Source organism: Thyridium curvatum, assembly GCF_004353045.1.
Source record: "Thyridium curvatum strain D216 chromosome Unknown NODE_4_length_842636_cov_84.159710, whole genome shotgun sequence".
Taxonomy (NCBI): Eukaryota; Fungi; Ascomycota; class Sordariomycetes; order Thyridiales; family Thyridiaceae; genus Thyridium; species Thyridium curvatum.
Window position 1 is genome coordinate 403,917 of NW_022156759.1, and position 13,756 is coordinate 417,672.

General features: G+C 57.6%; 5 protein-coding genes across 5 annotated transcripts; 2 read left to right on the plus strand and 3 right to left on the minus strand.

The window, feature by feature from the left end:
* Positions 1-125: 125 nt before the first annotated feature.
* E0L32_001061 (uncharacterized protein) lies at positions 126-383 on the minus strand (the record flags this gene model as incomplete). Its single annotated transcript, XM_031133295.1, has 2 exons — positions 126-279; positions 343-383. 2 exons carry the CDS (start codon positions 381-383, stop codon positions 126-128), a joined length of 195 nt encoding a protein of 64 aa, XP_030992954.1.
* A 604-nt stretch (positions 384-987) lies between these two features.
* On the plus strand, positions 988-1,581 carry E0L32_001062 (uncharacterized protein; the record flags this gene model as incomplete). The annotated part of the gene is made up of 1 exon (XM_031133306.1): positions 988-1,581. The coding sequence occupies one exon, from the start codon at positions 988-990 to the stop codon at positions 1,579-1,581; it is 594 nt and encodes a 197-aa protein (XP_030992955.1).
* A 1,116-nt stretch (positions 1,582-2,697) lies between these two features.
* On the plus strand, positions 2,698-3,479 carry E0L32_001063 (uncharacterized protein; the record flags this gene model as incomplete). Its single annotated transcript, XM_031133318.1, has 2 exons — positions 2,698-2,791; positions 2,860-3,479. The coding sequence occupies 2 exons, from the start codon at positions 2,698-2,700 to the stop codon at positions 3,477-3,479; spliced, it is 714 nt and encodes a 237-aa protein (XP_030992956.1).
* Positions 3,480-4,363: 884 nt separating this feature from the next.
* Positions 4,364-5,692, minus strand: E0L32_001064 (uncharacterized protein; the record flags this gene model as incomplete). The annotated part of the gene is made up of 1 exon (XM_031133329.1): positions 4,364-5,692. One exon carries the CDS (start codon positions 5,690-5,692, stop codon positions 4,364-4,366), a length of 1,329 nt encoding a protein of 442 aa, XP_030992957.1.
* Positions 5,693-9,435: 3,743 nt separating this feature from the next.
* E0L32_001065 (uncharacterized protein) lies at positions 9,436-11,609 on the minus strand (the record flags this gene model as incomplete). Its single annotated transcript, XM_031133340.1, has 2 exons — positions 9,436-11,354; positions 11,453-11,609. The coding sequence occupies 2 exons, from the start codon at positions 11,607-11,609 to the stop codon at positions 9,436-9,438; spliced, it is 2,076 nt and encodes a 691-aa protein (XP_030992958.1).
* Between the last annotated feature and the right edge of the window lie 2,147 nt (positions 11,610-13,756).

Consider the following 13,756-nt stretch of genomic DNA (forward strand, 5'->3'; position numbering starts at 1 on the left):
GACATGGCACGAGCAACGAGTTTTTCAAAAGGGACGCTCTATTCCGGCATTTGTCTAATCCGTACAAAGTGGTGTCCTTGCCACTTGACAACCAACAGCCCTCCTAATCGTCACACAACTCCCGCTTATTCCTCGGCCTCGACATACTTGGCGCGGATGTCCTTCCATTGCCGCTGCTGCTCGTTAGTATCGGATGCTTGGAGATCAGGAAGGTACTGCAGAGGACGTACGCCGCGGTTGATGCTGTCCCAGACCTTGTTCATGCCGGTGTCGTAGACCCTATTCCAGTCACGCATCAGTATCTCTTCCCGATATTCAAGGATCGGCGCGGGTCACTCGTACATCTCGAAGGCAAAGGCCGAGGCGAAGACAGTGCCCAGCATGGCATAGTTCTTCCGGAAGAAGAGGCTGTAGGCGAGGGGTTAGTGTCGTCGTCCGGGACACCGAGTGTAGGGCCAACTTGCTTGTAGATGGGACGAGACTGGGCGACCTGCGATTGCGCGATTAGTGACTGCCGGGCCAATTGCCTGCCTGGCGCCGAGGAATGCTCACCATTGTGACGGGATTGTATCTCGACAGGCTGACAAACGGAGCTGCGTTGTTGCGGGTTGTTGGTAGGATGGATCGTGGAGAGGAGAGGTGGTGCGATACGAGCCGGCCAGCCTTGGATTCAAATTTGGAGATTCTCTTCGGATGTTCATGGGAAACAGCCGAATAACCCGCCGCTGATTGGCCAGAGCTTCCGTGCTGGTATCCACTCTGTTTTGGTGGGGCCAGAAGACGTTCGTGACCAAACTTTGGACACCACTCAGGTCAGCCTGGCTGCCTTTTTTTTTTTTGAGAAGTAAAGCGGAATATCCCCCACGCGACCAAATGGCGAGGTAGCAGAGCGTCTGGGGTTTAGAATCAGCCAATTCTCCCTAGTCACCAATATTGGTGTCACAAAATCAAGCCAGGATATCTGGAGAGTCGGATTTCGGCGTCAACATGCCGTCGCAGCCTACCAACGCGGGTATCGTCACCGACGAGCAAGGCGATCGCCATATTCCCGAGTCTGTCCGCGCAGACGGCAGCACGAGAAAAGCCATCAAGATCCGACCGGGCTACAGACCGCCCGAGGATGTCGAGCTCTACAAGAACCGCACTGCCGAGACCTTCCGCAACCGGGGCAAGGGCCCAATCCCTGGCACTGAGGGGTTAAAGGACGACAAGGCGGAGCAGTCGTCTGCAGCCAGCAACAAGAACGCAAAGAGGCGCGAGGCGAGGAAGAAGGCCAAGGCCGCGGCCGACACTTCAGAGGATGCTGCCAAGAGCAACCCAGCCGGCGATGCTGCTCCCACGGCGGAGGAGGTCGACCCAGAGGTCGAGCAGGAGAAGAAGGCTAGGAACCTCAAGAAGAAGCTGAAGCAGGCAAAGGAACTCCAAAGCAAGAAGGAGGGCGGAGAGACACTTCTTCCCGAACAGATCGCAAAGGTCATCAAAATCAATGAGCTGATCCGGGAACTGGATGCTCTTGGATTCGACGCGGAGGGCGAGCGAAAAAGCACATCTGCAACACCCGAAGCCGGCAAAGAGGTGTGAGCAGTCGAGGCACAGCATGAAGATATCTGCTATTACCACGGCCTCGCAGACATGGACTATATTATCATCGAGCCAAGCACACGAACCGGGTCCTTGGACCCTTCCGTCCTACTCCCTGGACTCCTAGATTCGGGCTCTCTGCAAAGGGAGACAAACAACTTACTGTCCGCTGTCAACAATGTCCCGTCATACCGGCCCTTCCATGGCTGGTTCTTGACTGACTAGCCCAAGACGGCCTGCTGGGACGAAATCACCACGATATAGTGTGGGGTAGAAGGGTACTTGTTCAAAGAAACAGCCCACCTGTGACGGCATTTGCGCCGGTCTGTGGCTTACTATGGAGAACAAGAGCTGTTCAGGTCCAAGCTCGGGCTGTATCGAGGCTTGCGTGGGATTCTAGTCCACACGCCGAAGAAGGGAGAATAGGTCTACTGCTGGCCTTTGACTGAGAGCATTTTGCTGATTCAGCGTCGAGCACTCCGCATCGGCGTCGCATAGCAGAGGAGTATTGCACAGCATAGAGGAGCGCATTTTGAAGAGATAGCCGGCCTCTGTAGACCAATTCAGGCGTTACTACTTCCCTAGAGACTTGACAGGGCTCTTATCCCCATCTAGCATGACTCAACCCATCAGTCCGCATTGTGACGTCCTAGACTTGTGAGCGGCTGGTATCGAAGCCGTGCGACAGAGCTACCCCAACCTTGCTGCCCGAGTTTCTGCGACTCAGGCAGCTCATACATGGACAATCGTGAAAGCTAAAACATGCACGTAGTATATGTCATAATACTGACCGGCCCGGCCCTCGGCCTTTTCATTAATATCTTTTTCTGAACCTCAAAGCATCAAGCAGCAGCATACACTACTTGCTAGGTACCTGACTTGAGCCTCTCCAAGTCGAAAAGCTATCCTGCCCCACTACCAGTTTAGCTAGTAGCCAATACAGCTATCTCCATATCAATCCGCTCACACTCCAAACTCCCATCCCGCTCCCGTACCTCCCCCCCGACCAACCTCGACCTTCTGAGACCGTACGCACGGCACCCATTCCTCAGCCAAACCGTCCTCCTCCCGGCCCAATTCCTCGTCTCCCGTCCGACAACCTCCCGGCGACCGACCATGAGCAGTACCCAGTGGATAGACTGGTCCAAGACGACCAAGTCCAAGAACTACCATGGCAGCAGCTCCTTCGCGACCTTCCTCATCATCGGGCGTAAGCCTCTTCTCCTCTAGATTTACCCTCCGCGCGCCAGACTAACACGTCTCTCTCTCATTAAAAAGCCGTCTGCTTCTTCCTAGGCATCCTCTTCGCCTCCTTCCCCTACGACTTCCCCCTGCTGTGGTCCTCGGCCCCCGTGCCGGCCTCGTACTACGACATGCTCGAGACGCACCTCAAGTTCATGCACCAGTCCCCGCCGCTCATCGCGCGCCTGCTGACCATCGTCATGGCCGTCGGCTTCCTCGGCTTCTTCGTCAAGCTGTTCCGCCCCTCCGAGGCCAACGTGCTCTTCGACGGCTCCTCGCTCGTCCTCTACGTCATCGGCGCGGGCATCTACATCGCCAACATCGTCACGGGCCTGCGCTCCGTCTCGGCCGGCACGCTCGGCCGCTCGCAGTTCGACACCGCCGCCGCCGCCGGGGGCGACGCGGCAGCGGCCGCGGCGCAGGCCAAGCACGTCGTCGAGGGCCCGCTGACGGGCCAGGTCGAGCTCACGCGCGAGGACAGCCTGCGCGTGCTGAGCGCCAGCAACACCATCCTCGCGCTCGTGCTCGTCGGCGTGCTGGTCCTGCAGGCCGGGCAGTGGTACGCCGAGCGCAAGGACGCCGACGACCAGGAGATCCTCGAGCAGGAGAAGCGGGACAAGGCCGCGGCCGCGGGCGCCGCCAAGAAGAAGCAGTGAATGAGCTAGGCTAGCTACAGGGACGGCGCGCAAAAGCAAGCCTTGTCTCTCTATCTCCTTCCAAATGTGCAGTTTTCAGTGGTGCTGGTGGGCCGGCTTGGGTTCTTAATGATGGGCAAGGGTTTCGGCAACTATTGCTTGTGTCATACGGGAGTAGTCGATCATGTAGATTGCATAGGCGGGCTTCAAACCCTCCCAGAGAGGGTTCGTTTAGGAGTGGGCGCGTTATTGCATGTAGCTATCCTGTAGAGAGATAATCATCTCTACGCTGCTGCATGTTCTTGAATACACATAGTCAGCAGTGACACCCATGCTCGTGAATCTACCTTTTGTCAATCTCGATAACGGCACAGTCTCGCAGGCATCGAAAGAGGCAACACTAGTTTTAATTTGAATAGATTGATTGTATTTCTATCGAGGGCTGGACCTCTAGAAACTCCGCGCCCGTAAACGCCGCTGAATGCAAAGGGTATCAAAAATAGCGAATGCGCAAACCTGCCTCCCGGCCTCTCTATCTGAACGATGAATATATGTCTGTAGGAAATGGATACCCTTCGCAAACCTGGAGGCAGCGCAGTCTGCGTAGACCAAGTTGGTATCAAGGAAAATGGAAAAAGAGTTGTGGTGATAATTCCGCTCAAGAATGGTGAGAAAGCGCAGAGTAAAAAGACTGGTGGTCTAGATCGCTGTGTTGTGTAGATCCAAGAAAAAGGCATTCGCTCGCTCGGGTAAAAACAAAGGGCACTCGAACTCTCCACCAACGTGTCAGGTAGCAGGATACATATCCATCAAGGGAGTTTCCCAACGACTGTAAAAAATGCAAAAGGAAAGTTGACCTCCACGGCCCCATCCCCGCACGAGGACATCTGCAAGTGTGTCCCGCGCTACCTCCTCCACCGTTTCGAAGCCGGCGTCCCCTGCACGCTGTTCGCGCCGCCGGCGCCGCCAGCGGCCCCGGGGGGCACGTACGGCTCCCCGCGGTTGAACCCGCCGAGGTCCGCCTGCTCCATGAGGTTGGAGAAGGTGGTAAAGTTGCTCAGGCGCCGGTCGGCGAACCCGCCGCCGTCCCGGCCCACGGTCTGCGGGTCCGCAAACACCTTGAGCGTCTCGAGGCTCGGCTCGCGCTGCCGCAGCGGCGTCGACGGCGCCTCCTTGGGCCCCGGCCCGGGCACGCCGTAGGCGATGCTCGAGTTGCGCATCTGCCGGATCGGCGGGACCTGCCCGTTGAGCAGCACGCGCGGCGGCGTGGTGGGCACAGCGTTGTTATTGGTATTGTTGTTGTTGGTGATGGTGGTGTCCATGCTGCTGACCGAGAAGTTCGAGGCGGGCGCCGCCATCCGCCGCGCGGGGCCGCCAAAGTTGGGGTCGCGCCTGGGCCCGCCGGGGGAGGACCCGGGCGTGTTGCCGGGCGTGTTGCCGAGCGACTTGCGGTTGAAGTCGGTGCGCATGGTCGAGCTGTCGTCGACGATGGGCTTGCTGATGATGGGGTTGGCGATGATGTTGCCAAAGGACGAGGTGGAGCGGTGGAACTTGAGCGCGTCCATGTGCTCCCGCTTCTTCCGCCGCCGCCGGCCCAGGCAGATGCACGCGACGATGCCGACGAAAGCGAGCCCGAGGATGCCGCCTACCACGCCGCCGATGATGGAGGCGGTGGAAGGCGAGCTGCTCCCCTGGTCGACCACGGGTGACACGGTCGCTCGGGAAGGGTCTGTCGAGGTGCTGCTCGGGCTTGTACCCGAATTGGTGGTTGAGCTGGTGGGCTGGGCAGTCGATGACGATGGCGTTGTCTGAATGGGAGCCGCATTCTGGTCTGCATTCCGCTTGCAGTAGCTCTCGCCATCCTCGACGTTGCAGGAATACCCAAAGGGGCAGCACTGCTTGCCGCACCGTTCCAGGACGCCGTTCAAGGCAGTCGTCTTTACCTGGGCGCTGGGATTCGTCTTTGGGTTCTGTACGTTGATATCGCACGGTATGAGCTTGATATTCTCACAGCCGTTGGGCGTATCGCAGCAGAGCACCGTCGTGTTGGCGGCCAGCATGTTGCAGAACTGTTTGGAGGGGCAGCAGAGCAGATCCACGGCGTTGGTGCCGGCGCATATCACGCACTGGTCCGCTCGTGCGAAGAGGTCGTTGGCCGGGAGGGACGCAGCGCCAACACCGCCAGCTCCGGCCGAGAGAAGGAGAAATGCCAGAGGCCATATCCGTGGCTTCATCTTTGCCATACTGTATGTGTGCCTTCCTCGCCTGTGTGTTTCGGGTTGGTGTGCCGTTTGTGACGTCGGTACTGTCAAGGTCATGAGAGGTGTCTCGATGGTGCGGTCGCTTTCGAGGCGGTAGTCTGGCTATATCGCGAGATATACCAGCAGGTCGTAGGGTAGGGTACTGTGAGGCAAAGAGGAGCCAAGAGCAAGAAAGTTGCACAAAAGCACAGAGTGGGCAGGTATTATAATATAGAGTGGCAGAAGAGTAGTGATTCATGGGCAAACAGCGGCCACCTCTGCGTCACTGACTAGAAAGTATACCAGCAGCCAGAATCTTGAATCTTTTTTAAGCGAACAAAGAACAAGAGAGCTAGAGTTCGCAAGCTACCCAGGTGGTGAGAGAACTGGTGGCAAGAAGGGAGGAGAACAAAGGAAATTGTAAATATAAAGCCAAGCGCTACGAGAGCAACAATGGCATCACGCGGGCCGTAGAATGATCAGAGACAAGAGGAAGCACCCGCAACGGCCCATACAAGCATGCCGGCGGGCAGCGCATGATATCATCAGAGACGATGGCTTTTGCCTGCTCGCACGACAAAGGAGCCTGGCTTGAGAACAAGAGCCTTTCAGCAATACACCCCAAGACGCAGGGTCCCCTCCGAGCTTAGTCCCAAAGTGCCCATCAATGCCGGTATGACCAACGAATGCCCGACCACTTGGTCCATGGGGCAGATGCTGCGGCGAGAGGCACGCAAGATGGAGGCCGTCGAGTGGCCATCAGACGGCCGCCGGGAAGAAGCGATGATGGGCAGTCAGTCCACAGGACGTTTCCGGGGGGCCGAAGCAGCAGAGGGCGACGTTTCTCACAATCCGGGGAAGGCCCGACGGCCTCTCCTCAGTGGTCACGCAGGCAGACCAAGACGACGGCGTCGGCCAGAGCAGACCTCTCCTGGGCTCATCCAGTGTCAGGAGCGGCCAGAATCTGAGGCAGTGCAGTTTCGCTGGAGGGGGCCATTTGGAAATGACAGGCCGCCGGCGAAGCGCCTGGCCGTTGACAGAGACCGTGTCGTTTCCCTTGTTTCAAGGGTAGCCGACTCTTCGACTGGCAAAGAAGAGTCTCTGGGCGCCTCGCCGTCGCAGTCAAGGCGTCAGAAGTAGGCGCGTCGAGGGCAAAGACAGCGCGCGATTGGCCGGCGTCCCAAATTAGTCAGAGCTGTCTCCCCTCGACAGGAGCAGGACAGCGAAACGGTTGGTGGTGGGCGATCCTGGCGGCAACTTGGGCCAAACATCCCTGTCGCAGTTCACTGTGTGCCCACAATTGCCCGATGGCAGCATGCAGTCAGTGCCAGGCGCCCGTCCAACAGACACGACCATGAACCCACGCTGGTCTGGTCTGATCGTAATTATCTCTGGTGTCAAAAGTCGGTCGGGTCGGATTTTCTATTACAAGCATATTCGCGAGCTCCATACCCGCGCAAGGGAGTATTTGGCCGATCGCCAGCTCTTCTCGGAAGAAGGCGTGCCGGTGCTGACTCTCTGAGCCACGTATGGACCTGATCGAACGGCCTTGGATGCCTCCCACTGACGACGACGACGACGACTGCATTGTTCGTCTGGGGCGCTTCCAAGTTCGTCTTGTTCTTCTTGGGCTTCGATTTGTTCCGTAACACCTGTCACGAGGCCTTTCTGATCTGCCCAGACCTCGGGGATCGACGAGGGCCAGAACTGACGAGACCGCGGGTGGCCGTCGATCATTGACCACTGCGCCCTCATGATCTTCCCTCACACCGCAAATCGCATCCCGGTGAAGCTCTCTTTTCAGCTGCCCAAGATCCTGCTCAAAAGAAAGAACCTCTTCTCCGACTCCGCCGGACTCACCTCAACCCACTAGTCAGCGGTGCCGACGTACCTAACTCTACGAAGGGGGTGTGAGTCGATCAACACTTCGCTCGTGATAGCAAACCCCGACTTACACCACGCACGCACTCACCCGCTCTAGCCGCGACGGTCCAAAATGGGCCATCTCCGTTCCCAGCGAATTGCACGGCCGCGTGCAGGTCACATGGACAAGACTGCGAGATTTCTTCTTTCTCTGCTCTTTTCTCTCCTCAGCTAGTTAATCCCGACAATCGAGAAGAAGAAAAAAACTTGTAAGCGACGCTGTCTCAGAGCCCGGCCGGCGCTTCTCATTGGGTCCCAGCCCCCGGACAAGGCCCTTGTTCACTACCGACTGGGCTTTTGCGCGCCATCTCCAACCGTCCCAGTCCCGTCCAGGCGGTGAAGACTGCTACCTACCTACACCGTCCCTTTTCCGACACGTACAAGAAAAAGAAAGAAAAGCCACAAGTGAAAAAAAAGAGGAATGTGAGTCAATATGACGATCGCATGTCTAGTGCGCACGAAATATTGGAACGCCCTCTGTCCCGAGCCGTCCTGACCCTCGTTGTCCTTCACGAGGCCCCACGTGGGAATTCAGCCGTGTCTCATACCCGACCGGTTTGCTTTTTTTTTCTCTCTCTAGGACACACCTGTTGAAGCTCGCCCGGGTAGGAGATCACAGGTCGGTCCCGGAATGTCGATGGACTGGCCTTATTGCCTGGCCTTCATCAGTCCCCCCTGCTCCTCAGCTGTACGCCGGCAGATGCAAAAAGCTGAGGGAGTAGATGGACATGGGATGTGCTCCGTTCTTGTCAGTGGCTTCTGTAGACATGTCCTGGGTTGACCACTGGGACCATGAGTGGGCTCCTGTGTGCAGAGAGAGAGGTGCTAGGTAATCATTTGGCGCGCGCCAGGTCATGACCAACACCCAGGGCCACCTTTGTAACGCACTTGGGGAGGAACAAAGGCGCTTGAGTCTCGAGTCCACTAACAAGACTCGCTCAAGCAGGCCATTGTTCTCTGTTAGCGAGCGGCTGGCCTCGATGCCGTAGCCCTTCCCATCTCATTTGAGAAGAAGCGCCCTCTGCCTCAAAGCCAGTCGTCCCCGTCTTCGCCCTCCAAAACCCGGTCGACGGCGGGCGTCTATCGTGGCAAGAATTGCAAACAGAAGAGTTGCACTTCTCCCCAACGATAGGCTCAGCCAGGCTTGTTGTCATGTCACAGTTCGCGCGCGATAGCAGGAGTGCAAGGCAAGGAAGTGTTTTGTGTAGTGTTTTTTTTTTAAATATATATTTTTTTGAAATTGGGTATTTTAACTATTACAGTGCGTGCGTGTGATATAAGTCAAAAGGGAAGCCCGTTTCGGTCGTAAACAGCGTTTCCCTTGTTTTGGCTCCCAGAGCATTGAAAGCCCTCCATGCTCTCTCTCTCTCTCTCTCCTCCTTTCCCAACCGATGATGCTCCCGTGGTATACCTGCCCCCCGTTCCCTGAAAACCAATAATCATCATGCGCGTGGGGTGGGAAAAACGCCCAGCGGAATACCCGAAAAAGAACTCCTTGACCCAATGCATGGCAGGGTGGTATATGATGGAAATCTTCCCGAAGAGAGGTGGGAAGTCTTGCAAAAAAGGGAGAAAGGAAGAAAAGGTATGCTGCTGTATCCTCCCGGGTTCCAAAGACAGCTTCCAGCCCAGCTGTGGAACGAAGATCCTTTCATCCATCCATCCATCCATCCACCACCCAAGGTTGTCCAAGTACCAAGTGTTGTCCCAAACTCCTTCCCGTCTCTTCCCCCATGTGCAATGCCTCGCGGCATCCTCTAAGGAATTGAGGAAGGAATAGAAAGAGAGAAAAAGAAAAAAGCAAAAAAGGATGCTCAAATGAGCAGGAAGTCCCAACCCCTCATCTGCATCACGTCCCGCCAGTGGACGTACTGCTGAGGAGTCTGGACCTCCGGGGCGACGACGCCGCCGACGACGGGCGACGGCATGCCGCTGTCGGCCTGGATCCACACGTCGCGCAGGAGGGAGACGGCGCGGCCAAAGGAGCCAATGTTGGCCAGCTCGCCGAGCTGGGCGATGCGGTCCTCGAACAAGGCGCGGAAGGGCGAGCCCGCGGTCGACACGGACCCGCCAACAAGATACACCCAGACGAGGGAGCGGTCGAAGCCGCCCGGGCCCGACGGGATGTACTGCAGGAGGCCCGCCAGCTTCTCGACGAGGCCCATGCAGCTGGCCTGCGAGGGGTGGAAGCCGGGCACCAGGGAGCAGAGGTAGATGCGCGCGGCGAGGCGGAAGGCGGCCGTCATGTTCTTGCTCAGCTGCTTGGGGCTCAGCGAGCCGTTGGCGTTGAAGGGCATCTTGGGCGCCGAGTCGGCCGTCTCGGTCAGGCCGATCTGCTCGCCCAGGACGCGCACGTGCTCGCAGAGGACCATGTCGTCCATGCCGTCCTTCTTGAGCGCCTCGAGGCAGGCGATCTCCGAGATGAGGTACATGACCCGGTCCTCGCAGCCCATGAGCTCGCGCAGGCCGAGCGACGAGTTGGTCTGCGAGAGGTGCTTGTCGCGGTAGGTGTGGGCGAAGGTCGGGGCGCAGCCGAGCATGGTGGCGCCGAGGATGTCGATCCAGGCGGTCAGGGTCATGTTGAAGGGCGGCTGGGCCAGGGTGTCGTTGGGGTCCGAGACGATGCGCGGCAGGTCGAGCTTCTGCACCAGAGAGATGGCGGCCTGGAAGTGCTGGTGCCAGGGGATGTCGGGGAGGGCATCGTCGAAGCGGCCGACGCAGCACTGGAAGAAGATGAGGCCGAGAGCCGCCTCGAGGATCTGCTGGTGGTTCTCGTCGCGGTTCAGAGCGTCGCAGAGCGCAGAGATGGTGGCATAGCGGTGTCGCATGATGTCGCTATCGATCTCCTCGGTCTGGATGCCCATGGCGTCCTTGTAGTGCTGGGCAGCGATACTCAGGCAGCAGTGCAGATAACCCTTGTTGGTCTGCAGGGCGGGCAGGATGAGGTCCGAGGTGACTGAGCCGTGCTGGTTGGTCTCCAGGATGGGGAAGAGCGTGGGGAGAACATATTGGATGAAGTGATCCAGAAGTCGCTGGTCACCCTCGTCCAGCTCGATCTCAACTTGCCTAGAGTCGCCCGAAGGGCCATGGGAGAAGTCAAAGAAGTTGACGTTGAGCGTCTCCTCGGTCAGCGACTCGCGGCGCTCAGAGTAGACCTGCTCGGTCCACTCGCCATCGATGGGGAACGAGGGGAGAACGGTGCCGGGCGGAGGCGGCGTGTGGTAGGTGCTGAAGGTCGAGGTGGTAGACTCGCGAATGGTCGGGACGTCGTTGACAAACATCTGCCTCTCGGTCTTGATGTCGACTTCGTAGGGAGAGAGCCCAGAAAACATAAAGTCGGGGTGCATCTGCGGAGTGAATGCGCCATACTCTGAGGTTGTCGGCGGGCTGTTGAAGTTGAAGGCGAAGTGCGAGTCGATCGAGGCAGATCTCGTCCGGTCCAAGGGGTCTGAGAACGTCGCAGAGGTGGGCAGAGAGTGCGAAAGACCTGGCGGTGAAGGCAGAGGGGTCTGGATGGCGTTCGAAGCCTTCTCAGAAAGCTTCTTGCGCTTGATGATGACCTTGATGTCGTCCTTGTGTTTCCTCCGCGCATCGTTGTTGCTCCACCACATCGGCCGCTTGTACTCGCATACGAGACCCAGGTGTTTGCAGGCAGTGCACATGGGCGAACCCTCGTCGCACTTCTTCCTCCTGAGTCTGCATGTGTAGCAACCTCCAGGGCAACCAGTGTTAGCTTTGAGGTCCAGTAGGGAGGGACTGAGATGTGCGACGGCGAGGTCCAAAGGAAAGATACAAGCGATTTAGAGGGGAGTCCGAAGAAATGGCACAAACCTGTTCTTGAGCGGCGATGCATCTGGGACTTTTGCTTGGAGTTGGCATTGCTGCTGGCCTTGGAGGCCGGCTTGGCCTTGGTCGACTGTGCAGCAGCCATGTTCATCGAGCTTGCTCCCATGAGGTTCTCTCGGTGGTTGGGGGGTTGTGTTGACATTTGTACTTATGTATCTCTATCTCGGATAGGGACCTGCGTTTGACTGACAAGCAACCCCGGGTGGAGAGTAGGGGAGGGTGGGAGTGTGGGTGTAGGTGTGGGAGCTCGAGGGGGGGGGGTGTGAGCGTTGAAGAGTGGGCTCTGGGCCGAGCGAAAGCGGGAGAGTTGCGACCGGGGGTCTGAGCAAGTCCGGGTCCAGAAGCCCAGAGGCGAATGTGCTCAGAGGTTGGGGTTCTGAGCTAACCAGGGCGAACGTCCAACCTGGAGTTCGAATTGGCGTAGGGGAAATTATCGTATTATCGAGTCGTTGCGAATGAATGACTGTTCCGAGCAAGTCCGGCTTGCTGTTCACTGGATATGGCAAAAGAGTATGGTTTTCTGTCGAACGTATGTTCCTTTGGAGGTCGATTAAGAGAAAAGAGAGAGAAAGAGTATAACTGAACTGGACAACACTTGGATCTTCAACCTTCGAATTCCACCTTGATCTTGAAACGAATCGAAGCAACATGAAGAAGGGTTGGATGGTTCAAGACTTATATCGTGGCCGCCAGCAGGTTGGCCGACTCTGCCAACCTGCACATCGCGAGCCCGCGAGCACTGGCTGTTCTATTCTTGGAACAAGAGCCAGAGTGACGAGCTGGCTAACCTTTTTTTGGCCCCCCTCCTCAGCCAACCCGGCTGCCCTACGGAAGAGAGGCAGGCCAAAGGTACGTACCACGCTCCGGAAGGGTAGATGAGCAGGCCATCTCTATCTGTGGGCCAACGTATGCAGGCCGTGAGCAACAAGAACAGGTGCCATCCCGCTGATTGGTGCCAATGGCGGTCAAGCGGAGAGACTTGCACCTTGGAGTGTGGATGGCAGTCATCCCCACCTCAGAATAGCATGGGCAATGGAGGAGTGGGCGGGCCGGACATGGGGTTGCAGATGCACAAATACCCTTGTCCCACACCCTCCACCGGTCAATTCGCACGGAAGAGGGTAGGCTGCAGGGGTCTCGAGAGCTGTCCAGCGACTAAAATGGCAGCTCCCACGAAGTACATTCCGCTCGAACAAAGTGCACTAGCTCCCGATATCCACCCGAGGGCATAACGGCCCTTGGTCGACGGCCTGCAGCAGTAGTGGGCAGGTCGAGGCTACCGAGAGAACGCCATCACTGGATGGCCACGGGTAGGTGCTTGCTACCCTGGCTGACTGTTGATTGACTGAGCAGGGGGGGGGGGCTGGGTGCGCGCCCGCCGATCTTGAGATGTAGAACCATGGCGTGTTGCCCATGGCCGTGTACAGTCTCATTCCAGGCGATGCAAGTGCAATCGGCATTGTAACTGTCAGCTGTAACATGTTGTTGGCCCAGCTATTCGAGAATGGGAATATGAGAGAAGAAGCTCGGAGAGAGGAAGGAGGAGAAGAGGAAGCTGAGAGGAAAAAGAAACCTTGGATATCGTCATCAAGTCGTAGACCGGTCTGTGAACCTTGTATGCAAGCACTACCTAGCCCCAGCCGAGAGAGCATAGACCAGGACTGTTCACCATGAAGCCACCGGCCAGATGAGCTGCATGTCGACGGCGAGCTAGTCCAGCCCAAAACAGCCGTGGCCTCCACTCGGTCAGCAAGCATGCCTGCTACGGAGTATGTTTTTCATGATTCCATCCCGTCTTTGGGCAGCGAACCTCAAAGGCCTTGGGGTTTTGATGAAGGTATCCACAGCAATTGAAGAGGCGAGTATGGAAAAGCGAGCCATCGCACCGTTTCAATGGAATCAGCTGTCAATCGGCTCGCCTCATTCCTTGATGCGGTATAGCCACCAGGCCGGGACCGGGCCTCGAGGATCGGGGCCAAGACAATGCCCTTGACCTCGGTCGCCTCTCAATTTCGCTGTCCGCAAATCAGTGGCCGAATCCTGGTGATTGTGAGCGGATTGGTTCTCGAGCCCAAACTCCGCCCTCTCTCTCGAGACTACTTCCGACTTGGGTGCACAGAGCTACCACGAGCTGTTCTCGTGCTACGGACTGGCTCGCCGTGGCAGAAAATCCCCGCACATGGCATACTCTCCGGCGGGCAGACAGCAGGAGTCGCCTGTTCCCTCGCACGACAGATGGACGAGACTAGACGATACGAGGCTGTTGTGTCGCCGTGGGAGGGAGAGAGA